Here is a 12374-nt window from a genome sequence, read left to right as displayed (position 1 = left end):
AGTTTTACTTTTTCCTATATAATCTCAATGCCTTTTATTTCTTTTGTTGCCTAATTGCTGTGTTTACAACAACTAGTACAGTGCTGAATAGAAGTGGTGAGAACATGCATCCTTGCCTTTTATTTGTTTTTTATCTTTTATTTTTAATTTTTGTGGATACATAGTAGGTATATATATTTATGGGTTACATGAGATATTTTGTTACAGGCATGCAATGCATAATGATCACATCAGGGTAAATAGGGTATTCATCACACAAGCATTTATCTTTTATGTTAGAAACAAGATAATTATGTTCTCTTATTTAAAAATATACAATTATTTTGATTATAGTCACCCCATTATGCTAGCAAATACTAGGTCTAATTCATCTATTTTTTTGTACCTGCTAACCATCCCCACTTCCCACCCCTCCCCCCCACTACTCTTCCCAGCCTCTAGTAACCATCCTTCTACTCTATTTTCATGAGTTCAGTCGTTTTTAATTTTTAGCTCCCACAAATAAATGAAAACATGTGAAATTTGTCTTTCTGTGCCTGGCTTATTTCACCTAACATATGATCTCCAGTTTGATCCATGTTGTTGCAAATGACAGGATCTCATTCTTTTTTTATGGCCGCATAGTACTCCATTGTGTATATGTACCACATTTTCTTTATCTGTTCACCTGTTGATGGACACTTAGGTTGTTTCCAAATCTTAGCTGTTGTGAACAGTGCTGCAACAAACATGAAAGTGGAGATAATCTCTGCAATATATTGATTTCCTTTCTTTGGGGTATATACCTAGCAGTGAGATTGCTGAATTATTTGGTAGCTCTATTTTTAGTTTTTTACAAAACCTCTAAATTGTTCTCCATAGTGTTTGTACTAATTTACATCTCCACCAACAGTGTACAGGGGTACCTTTTTCTCCACATCCTCACCAGCATTTGTTACTCCCTATCTTTTGGATAAAAGCCATTTTATCTGGGGTGACATGATATCTCATTATAGTTTTGATTTGCATTTCTTTGATGATCAACGATGTTGAGCACCTTTTCTTTTTTCTTTTTTTTTTTTTAAGACGGAGTTTCGCTCTTGTTGCCCAGGCTGGAGTGCAATGGTGCGATCTCAGCTCACTGAAATCTTCGCCTCACTGGTTCAAGCGATTCTCCTGCCTCAGCCTTCTGAGTAGCTGGAATTACAGGCGTGTGCCACCACGCCCAGCTAGTTTTTGTATTTTTAGTAGAGACAGGGTTTCACCATCTTGGCCAGGCTGGTCTCAAACTCCTGACCTCGTGATCCACATGCCTCGGCCTCCCAAAGTGCTGGGATTACAGGTGTGAGCGCCTGGCTGAGCACCTTTTCATATACCTGTTTGCTATTTATGCCTCTTGTTTTGAGAAAAGTCTATTCGAAGCTTTTGCTCATTTTTTAATGAGATTATTAGATTTTTTTCCTAGAAAGTTGTTTGAGCTCCTTATATATTCTGGTTATTATCCATCTTGTCAGATGGATAGTTTGCAAATATTTTTTCCCATTCTGTGTATTGTCTCTTCATGTTGTTGATTGTTTCCTTTGCTGTGTAGAAGTTTTTTAACTTGATGTGATCCCATTTGTTTATTTTTGCTTTGGTTGCCTGTGCTTGTGGGGGACTACTCAAGAAATCTTTGCCCAGTCCAGTGTCGGAGTTTCCCCAATGTTTTCTTTGAGTACTGTCATACTTTAGGCTTAGACTTAAGTCTTTAATCCATTTTGATTTTTGTATATGGCAAGAGATGGAGGTCTAGTTTCATTTTTCTGCACATGGATATCCAGTTTTCCCAGCACCATTTATTGAGGAGACTACTCTCTCCCCAATGTATGTTCTTGGTGCCTTTGTCAAAAATGAGATGTGTGGATTTATTTCTGGGTTCACTGTTCTGTTCCACCGGTCTGTGTGTTTGTTTTTATGTCAGTGCCATGCCATTTTCATTACCATAGTTCTGTAGTATGACTTGAAGTCAGGTAATGTGATTCTTCCAGTTTTGTTCCTTTGGCTCAGGATACCTTTGGCTATTCTGGGGTTTTTGTGGTTCCATGTAAATTTTAGGATTGTTTTTTCTATTTATGTAAAGAATTTCATTGGTATTTTGACAGGGATTGCATTGAATCTGTAGATCCCTTTGAGTAATAGGACATTTTAACAATATTGATTCTTCCAGTCTGTGAACCTTGGAATATCTTTCTCTTTTTTTGTGTCCTCTTCAATTTCTTGCATCAATGTTTTATATTTTTCATTGTAGAGAACTCTTTGGTTAATTCCTAGGTAATTAGTTTTATCTGTAGCTATTGTAAATGGAATTACTTTCTTGATATCTTTTTCAGATTGTTTGCCGTTAACATATAAAAATGCTACTGATTTTTATATGTTGATTTTGCATCCTGAAACTGTACTGAATTTATCAGTTCTGATAGTTTTTTGGTGGAGTATTCAGGTTTTTCCAAATATTGTTTATTTCCCATCTGGAAAGTCTGTACAATGCTGAAAGTGGAATCTTGACGTATCCAGCTATTACTATATTTGGGTTTATCTCTTTCTTTAGCTCCAGTAATATTTGCTCTATATACCTGGGTGCTCCAGTGTTGGATATATATTTTTTTACAATTGTTTTTATACAGTTGTTATATCCTCTTGCTGAATTGACCTCTTTATCATTATATAATGATCTTCCTTGTGTCTTATTGTTTTTGTCTTGAAATGTATTTTGTCTAATATAAGTATAGCTAACCCCTGCTCCATTTTGGTTTCCATTGACATTGGATAACTTTTTCCATCCCTTTATTTGTCTGCATGTGTCTTTATAGGTGATGTGTGTTTCTGTTAGGCAACAGATCATTGGGTCTTTTTTTTAATCCATTCAGCCACTCTATGTCTTTTGATTAGAGTTTAGTTCATTGACATTCAGTGTTATTACTGACAAGTGAGGACTTCTTCCTGCCACTTCCATATTTGTTTTCTGGTTGTTTTTTGGTCTTCCCTTCCTCCTTTCCTGTCTTCCTTTTATTATTATTCTTCCTTTTATTATTCTTCCTTTTATTATTATTTATTATTCTTCCTTTTGTTATTATTAACAAGTGAGGACTTACTCCTGCCACTTTGTTATTTGTTTTCTGGTTGTTTTTGGTCTTCTCTTCCTCCTTTCCTGGCTTCCTTTTAGTGAAGGTGATTTTCGCTAGTGGTGTGACATAATTTCTTGCTTTTTATTTTTTGTGTATCTGTTTATGTTTTTTGATTTGAAGTTATGAGTCTTGCAAATTCTCTTATAACCCATTATTTTAAGCAACTTAACACTTAACAACTTAACACTGCTTGCATAAACAAAAAGAAAACTAATAAAAAATCTATAATTTAACTTCATCCCCCTGCTTAATAATATTTTGCTGTTTCTATTTATATCTTATTGTATTGTCTATGCCTTGAAAAGTTGTCATAGTTATTATTTTTCATTGGTTCATCAGTTATAAGAGTAGTTTACATACCATACAGTGTTATATTATGTGTTTTTCTGTGTACTTACTATTATCAGTGAGTTTTGTGCCTTCAAATAATGTCTTACTGCTCATTAATGTTTTTTGCTTTCTGAGTAAAGTACTCCCTTTAGCATTTGTTGTAGGACAGATCTGGTGTTGATGAAATTCCTCAGCTTTTGTTTGAGAAAGTCTTTATTTCTCCTTCATGTTTGAAGGATATTTTTTGTCAGATATACTATTATAGGGTAAAAAATTTTTTCCTTCAGCTCTTTAAATATGTCATGCCACTGTCTTCTCGCCTGTAAGATTTCCACTGAAAAGTCTGCTGCCAGATGTATTGTAGTTCCATTGTATGTTATTTGTTTCTTTTCTCTTGCTGCTTTATGATCTTTTCTTTATCTTTGACCTTTGGGAGTTTGATTATTAAATGCTTTGAGGTAGTCTTTGGGTTAAATCTGCTTAGTATTCTATAACCTTCTTGTCCTTGGATATTGATACCTTTCTCTAGGTTTGAGAAGTTGTGTGAAATTATCTCTTCAAATAAACTTTCTACCCCTCTTTCTCTACCTTCTCTTTAAGGCTAATAATCTTAGATTTGCCCTTTTGAGGCTGTTTTCTAGATCTCGTAGACGTGCTTCATTCTTTCTTATTCTTTTCTCTTTTGTCTTCTCTGTGTGTGTGGTTGTTTGTTTTTGAGATGGAGTTTCACTTTTATTGCCCAGGCTGGAGTGCAGTGGTGCAGTCTCAGCTCACCGCTACCTCCGCCTCCTGGGTTCAAGCAATTCTCCTTGCCTCAGCCTCCCAAGTAGCTGGGATTACAGGCATATGCCACCAAGCCCGGCTAATTTTGTATTTTTAGTGGAGACAGGGTTTCTCCATGTTGGTCAGGCTGGTCTCGAACTCCCGACCTCAGGTGATCCACCTACCTCGGCCTCCCAAAGTGCTGGGATTACAGGCATGAGCCACCGCGCCCAGCCTATATATTTTCAAATAGCCCATTCAAGCTCACTGATTCTTTCTTCTGCTTAATCACTTCTGCTATTATGAGACTCTGATACATTTTTCAGTATGTCAGTTGCATTTTTCAACTCCAGAATTTCTGCTTGATTCTTTTTAATTATTTCACTATCTTTGTGAAATGTATCTGATAGAATTCTGATTCTTTCTCCATGTTATCTAGAATTTCTTTGAGTTTCCTCAAAACAGCTATTTGGGGATTTTGTTTGTTTTTATTTTTTGTTTTTGTTTTTGAGGCAGGGTCTTGCCCTGTTGTTGGAGTGCAGTGGTACTATTACATCTCACTGCAGGCTCAACCGCTTGGGCTCAGTCAGTCCTCCCACCTCAGCTTCCCAAAGTGCTGGGATTACAGGCGTGAGCCAATGCACCTGACCAAAACAGTTATTTTGAATTCTCTGTCTGAAAGGTCACGTATCTCTGTTTCTCCAGGATTGGTCCCTGGTGCCTTACTGAATTTGTTGAAGTCATGTTTTTTGCTGGATGGTCTTGATGCTTGTTGATGTTCGTTGGTGTCGGGGATTAAAGAGTTAGATACTTTTCGTAGTCTTCAAAGTCTGGGCTTGTTTGTAGCAGTCCTTCTTGGGAACACTTTCCAAGTATTTGAAATGACTTGGATTTTGTGATCTAAGCCATATCTGCATTAAGGAGCACACCTAGACCAATAATTCTTTGGTTCTTACAGAATCAGAGGTGCCATCTTGGTGGTCTTGGAGAAGATTCAAAAGAATTCTCCAGATTCCCAGGCAGACTCTTGTTCTCTTCCTTTACTTTCTCCCAAACAAGTGGGGTATCTCTTTCTGAGCCACCTGGGCTTGGGGATGGGGTGACACAGGTACCCCTGTGGCCACCACCACTGGGACTGCACTAGGTCAGACCTGAAGCCACCACAATACTGGATCTTGCCCACAGCCCGCCATACCTGGCTGTCAACCTGTGTTTACTCAAGGTCCTAGTGCTCTATAATCAGTAGATGGTGAAACCAGCCAGGCTTGTGTCCTTCCCTTTAGGGAAGTGTATTCCCTTAGGTCCCAGGTAGATCCTGAGATGCCATCCAGGAGATAGGGTCTGAATTTAAAAACCTTAGAAATCTGTGTTGTACTGCAGCTAAGCTGGCCGTGAAACCTTGAGACACTACCCTTCCCACTCTTCCCTTCACTTTCTGCGGGCAGAAGAGTATTTCCCCATGGCCGTCACCAACCACACGCCCACGGGGAGTACTGCTAGGCTGTTGCTGATGAACTCCCAAGGGTTCTTCAGTCAGCTTGTGATAAATGCTGCCTGGCCTGGGACTCACCCTTCAGGGCAGTGGGGTTCCCTCTGGCCCAAGGCACATCTAGAAATGCCATCTAAAAACCACACCCTGGAATTGGGGACCCTGAGAGCCCACTTAGTGCTTTGTCCCACTTGGCAGAGCTGGTACCTAAGATGCAGACAAAATCTCCTTTACTTTTCCCTCTGCTTTTCTCAAGCAGGACTCTCTCAGTATAATCACCACCGCTGGGCATGTGCTGGGTCTCTTATGAAGCCAGCATGTCTCAGACTCTTATCCAAGGCACATGGATACTACCTGGTATCGCTGCTGGTTGTTTCGGTCCCAAGGGTTCTTTAGTTAACAAGTGATGAATCCTGCCAGGACTGGGTTCTTCCCTTCAGGACTGTAGATTCCCTTCTGGCCCAGGGCGTGTCTAGAGATGTCATCCAGGAGTGCTAAGGCCTGAAATGGGGTCTCATGACTCTGACACAAGCCTGAGTTGGTATCCAAGATACAAAAGTCCTCTTTACTCTTCCCTTTTCTTTCGTCAAGTGGAAGAGAGGGATGTCTTTTGGAGCCTCAAGCTATGTTGCCTGGGGTTGGGGGAGTTGGGGAAGTGGTGGCACAAGCACTCCCTTAGCTGCCCCAGCAAGAGTCTCAGTAAGTCACATGCCTAGCAAGTAAAAGGCTGCAAGCCCAACTCAACACTAGGACGTGTAGTCCTTGTGGCCTAGACAGCCTTTCAGGTTTATTTAAGGCTCCAAAGCACTTCAGTCCATGGGGGCAAGGCTTGCAGGTACTCAAGTTCCCACTGTCTTTTTTCTTGAATAAACGCTCCCTAGATTGCTGCAAGCCTTTGGTTAACTTCTGTGGTTCTGAAAATATGAATTCTGCTAAAATATGCCCATTCTCTTGTTGCTTTTATGGAGGAGAGAATTTTTGGAGGTCCTTACTCTGACATTTTGCTGATGTCCCTTCCCTAACAACTTGAGATAAATCTTAGAGTGATCCAGTTACTTTTCTGCTTATAAACACTTGCCTATTATATACTCCAAATTATATTACAGGCTTTTCTTTAAAATAGGTGCGAATATTTTGTTAATATTCTCTCACATAATTTATATGTTTATAGTCTTTAAATTTCTTCAGTAGTGTCTACTGTGTTCAGGCACAGTCGGGAATGAGAATCTTCATCCTGTAGTAATTATTTCTCTTCCCTTGACCAAAGTATTTCCAAATTGCAGAAAATTATTCTTTATGTTCAAAATATGACTCATTTGTTATTCGTTTATTTATTCAACTACTATTTATTGAGTACAAGGCACTGTTCTAGATGCTGGGGATACATGACTAAAAAGGAAGACAAATTTTCTGACCTCTTAGAGTATAATGGAGTTTACACTCTAAGATGAAGACTGATAATAAGCAAGTAAACAGTAAATTCCATAATCTGAAGTAATAATAAGTGCTATGATGAAAAAGTAAAACAGATTAAGAGGATAGAGTGGCAGGGGTGCTCTTTTAAATTGGGTTTACAAGAAAGGCCTTTCTGAGGAGATGAGATTCCAGCAGAGACCCTAATAAAGGGCTCAGGAAGGCATGAACTGTGCAAAGCTGGCTGAAGAACTTTCCAGTAGAGGAAATATCAAGTGCAGACCCCTGAGTCTAACTTATTATATTTTATATATGCATGGTATTTTATTTATCTATATATTATAGGTATTAAAATCTTTTAAACATTTTTCTAAAAAGCTATTTTCAAAAAAAATTTTGTGGTTTTTAACTTTGGTTCAGTTTGGTAACTGCTATACCTTTTTTTAATACCAGTATCTGTATGTTATTTTGGTTTATTTTACTTTTTAAGTTAAATACAGATTAATGTCCCTGTAAATCTGATAATGATAAATATAGCATAAAGGTGTTATATTCAAATGGATTTTAATTTTTCTCCAAATTAATATTTACATAAATGTATGTAAACTATTTGAGTTATGTGGAATTCCAGTTAGTTTTCTTTTGTGTATGTCTTAACAAATGTTTAATATTAATGCATGTCAGCTCACATTTTCTTTTCCTTTGTTTTATAAGATTACTTTCTTCCCTTCCTCTCTTCCTTACCTCCATTACCCTCCTTTACTCCCCTTCCTCCCCTTCTCTTTTCCTCTCTATTCCTTCTCTTACCCTTCCTTCTCCCCTTTGTCCTTCCTTCCCCTGTCTCTGATCTCATTCCCTCCCTCCCATACCCTCCTCACTATTCCCCTTCCCCTGCTTCTTTCCTCAGCCTCTCTTTTTTAATATTCCCTCCCTCCCTCCCTTCCCTTCCTTCCTTCCTTCCTTTTTCCTCTTCTCTTTCCACCCACCTTTTTATTTTTTCAGACTGGCTTAATGAACAGTCTAGTGATAGAAAGTGGTAAAAATAAGTTATAGTAGATCTATATAATCCAGTATATCCAATATAATAGAATATTATGCAATAATTACAAACTATGCTTTTTGTGCTTCTTCATATCTACCTCATGCCCCTCATATTTTTCATCTTCATTTTCTGTCATTTACCAAATCCTATGAAAATAATCTCTCAAATTCATCCTTTCCTATCTCCTTCATCTTCACATCCTGTCATTTGCTAAATCCTAGAATTTTTCAAGTTCATTCTTTTCATTTCTCCTACCATCCCCAAATTTCCCCTTAACAGAACTAGTAAAATAGCTGCCTGAGTTGGTCTTGTACTATTCTTCTATTTAGCCAATAGGCTATGGCCATATTTTAATCGTCCTAAAGCACAGTTCTCATCAGATTACTACCTGCTTAAAACCTTTCTGTTACTGGCTGCCCATTTCCTACCAACTTAATATAATACCGTAGTCTTCAGTGACTTGCAGATTATGGCTCTAACCTGCTTTTTTAGTTCTCTCAAGCTCCATTTTACCCTTAACTTCCAGTGGAACTTGCTTTCTGCTTCCATGTCTTTTTTCCCACTATTTGCTTTGCCTGGAGTACTTAACTTCTTAGTCTGCCCTTTAGAACCTACCTCCTTCGAGGCCCAGTTCAGATGCCACCTTTCCATTTTCTCTATTATTATCTAAGTGTCTCTTCTCCCCCTTATCTATGTTACAGATTCCTTAAGTTCAGAGACTGTGTCTTGAAATTCTCTGAATTTTTAACACAGTGCCTTGCTATTATAAATATTTGGTAGTTTTAATTGTGCAGTAAACACTTCCGTTTATGAAAATTTCTGTTTTCTTGTCTCTAGTTAAAGAAGACTGTAAGAGTCCTAAAGCTGAGTGTTGGTCCCAAAAAATGTCCAATAAGCAGGTAAGCTTCCTTAAAATCAAATTTCTAGTTACCAATTTTTTAATGCAATTGGTGGCTCTGTAGCATTGGACTGAATTTCTCAACCTTTTCAACCAAATTTATAAGGTGTGTGGCCAGAGGGTCACTGAAGTTAAGCTGACAGTCACTTGGATGGGAGGTTGTACACCTAAAGTCCCGGATTTGGAACTAGAGGCACCTGAAATCCTGATTCTCTCATTTAATAGTTGGGTGGCCTTGAGCAATTCACTTTACCTCTCACAGCCTCAATTTTCTCATCTTTAAGTGGAGATAAAAATATTAATCACTTGTCCGGGCGTGGTGGCTCACGCCTATAATCCCAGCACTTTGGGAGGCCGAGGTGGGCGGATCACCTGAGGTCAGGAGTTCGAGACCAGCCTTGCCAACATGGTAAAACCCCATCTCTACTAAAAATACAAAAAAATCAGCCGGGTGTGGTGGCGTGTGCCTATAGTCCCAGTTACTCGGGAGGCTGAGGCAGGAGAATCACTTGAACCCATGAGGCAAAGGTCACAGTGAGCCGAAATCGCACCACTGCACTCCAGCCTGGGCAACAGTGAGACTCTGTCTCAAAAAAAAATTAATCACTTGTAGTTGCTCCCAATATATATGGTCTTTTGTGTGTGTGTGTGTGTGTGTGTATACATAGACATATATATATATACACACACATAGACATTATATATGGTCTTATATATATACACATAGACATATATATATGGTCGTATATATACACATAGACATATATATGGTCTTATATATATACATAGAAATATATATTTACATATACAATTGAAGTACATGGAACAAAATAGCAAATTTAACAGGCTAACTTCTGTGGAATTAGATTGGTGTGGGGGAAGACGAGATCATTTATGTTTTACTTTATATAGTCTCTGCTGTTTACAAGGATTATGGATGCATTTTATAATGAAAGAATAACAAATCTTTGATCTAAAAAAATTTGACACGTATATTTATTAGATGTGTACTTTTCTGTATGCCTATCATATTTTAATATATATTTTTTAAAATTGATCTCTTATAGTAATATATTAAATTTATAAAAGGTGTCTTAGCTGAATATTTGGCGCATAACAGGTAGTAAATGGAACCCATTAGTGTTTAGATACCAGTAAACGGTTTAATTATTTGACTTTTAAGGCCCTCTCCATTTGAAACTCTTATACTGTAATTTCCTTTCTTCTAGAAAAGGGATTGATAAACTTTTTGTGCAATAGACATCTTTGATGAAGCCCATGGACTTTTGGTGAAGCCATTATTATTCTCAGAATAGTATTTTTAATGCTAAAATAAAATACATACGATTTTAAAGAAAACCAGTTATACTGATACACAATTAGAATCACCACTGTTGTGGTTTTCATAGTTGATTTGGGCTGCTATAATAACAATACCATAGACTAGGTACATTTGAACAATAAACATTTATTTCTCACAGCTCTGGAATCTGAGAAGTCCAAGATCAAGGCACTAGCAGAATAATGTCTTTAATGCTAAAAAGATTTAAGAGAAAACCAGTTATATTGAAATACAGTTAGAATCTGGTAAAGTGCCATTGTCTGGTGGGGGCTCCCTTTCTGGCTTGCAGATGATGCGTCTTCTCATATTCTAACATGATGGAGAGAAAGAGCTCTATTCTCTTTCTGTTCATGTAAGGACACTAATACCATCATGGATGTTGCACCCTAAAGACCTCATCTAAACTTAATTACCTACTAAAGGCCCCACCTCCTAATATGATCCCATTAGGAGTTAGGATTTTAACAGAAGAATTTTGGCGGAATACAAACATGCAGACCATATGAGTGGTTTGTTGCCTGTATTCATAATTGCAGGAAATGCTAAATCTCATTGAGAGGTTAATGAAGATTAAGGTGTAATTTTCCCCATCCAAGTTTATAGGCCCCTTTTCTTACGATATAAAAGGGAAAATAGCACATAAAATTTTTTTGCAACAATTTATTTAGAACACTATTACATATTAACTATAAATATATTTGCACAAAAAGTTTATTCTTACTTTTTTAATAGACTTTGGAAGGGCCTGCCAAATATAATATTAAGCTATTGAAGAGAAATGAAAGTCCAGAAGTCTCAGAAACCCAAAAGGTTGTGACTGGTTATCCAAATGCTATTGATAAGGTAAAAAACTATTTATTCCAATTCTCTTCCCAAACTTTAACACCTGGGAAGATGATTGAGTGAAAATCGAATGACCATTTTTGTACATAAAACTCAGCTTTTTGTGTGTTCTTGTATTATATGTTCATCTTCATGCCCAAAATATTTATTCTTTTAGCCTAACTCTGGAATTGAGAACTTTTTAGCATCTTTGAATATCTCCAAAGAAAATGAAGTACAGTCATCTCATCATGGGGAGCCTCCAAGTGAAGAGCATTTGTCACCACAGTCATTTGCCATGGTTCGTATTTTGTAGGAACTTTCTTACTATGATAATTTCTCGACTGTTGACCATGCAGACATATCCCATGCAAGTGTTCAAACACTTCCCTCATGGAGGCTGGTATGTTACATCATTATTGTCATCTTGTGAGGAAACCAGGCTGCCCTGGGCAATTTAGCCATACTTTTTCTCTTTAGACCACAGTTCCCCTGCTTTTCAAACATTGCTACTAGGTAACTGGGATGAAAGTTAAGCAGGAGGATAAATATCGTCTCTGTATCAGAAATGTGGGTGTTGGGTTTTTTTTTTCAGTTTCTATCTGAATGTAGTTAATGTCTTAATTGTTAACAATGGAATTCTTTCCAAGAAAGATCAATAAGTTCTATAGATGTAATGTTGACTTTGTTCTCTTCACCCTCACCATCTCCATGTGAATCATTTTCAAAAAGAAGGGAACACGGATGCTTAAAGAAATTCTAAAAATTGATGGCTCTAACACTGTGGACCATAAGAATGAAATCAAACAGATTGGTAATGAAATCCCTGTTTCCTCTAACAGAAGAGATGAATATGGATTACCCTCTCAGCCTAAACAAAATAAGAAATTAGGTAAGTAAACTAAATACTATTACCAATAATATCATTTTAAAAATTCAATTCATTTGGTTCTTTTTAATCGTGTACTTTTAAAGATAAAACTACTTTTATTTTAATATATTTATTTATTTTAGAGATGGTGTCTTGCTATGTTGGCCAGCCTGGTCTCAAACTTCTGACCTCAAGCAATCCTCTCACCTCAGCCTCCCAAAGTGCTGGGATTACAGGTATATGCCACCACACCTGGCCCAAA

The 12374-nt window shown here is 37.4% G+C and overlaps 1 protein-coding gene across 4 annotated transcripts in view; it reads left to right on the top strand.

Annotated features, from left to right (window-relative positions):
- Positions 1-12374, top strand: part of XRN1 (5'-3' exoribonuclease 1) — a 142109-nt gene that overhangs the window by 104172 nt on the left and 25563 nt on the right. For 2 of the 4 annotated variants that reach the window (XM_055383151.2, XM_019024246.4), the window contains exons 34-36: positions 9017-9078; positions 11420-11542; positions 11977-12133. In XM_055383151.2, coding sequence (XP_055239126.1) covers positions 9017-9078; positions 11420-11542; positions 11977-12133 — 342 coding nt within the window. Of the gene's footprint in view, positions 1-9016; positions 9079-11419; positions 11543-11973; positions 12134-12374 lie in introns of all 4 variants that reach the window. The other 2 variants (XM_019024247.4, XM_019024245.4) reach the window with 1 other exon arrangement.

The sequence above is a fragment of the Gorilla gorilla genome, chromosome 2 (genome assembly GCF_029281585.2).
Source record: "Gorilla gorilla gorilla isolate KB3781 chromosome 2, NHGRI_mGorGor1-v2.1_pri, whole genome shotgun sequence".
Classification (NCBI taxonomy): domain Eukaryota; kingdom Metazoa; phylum Chordata; class Mammalia; order Primates; family Hominidae; genus Gorilla; species Gorilla gorilla.
The sequence above is the reverse complement of the archived record's forward strand: the minus strand, read 5'-3'. Positions and strand labels throughout refer to the sequence as shown.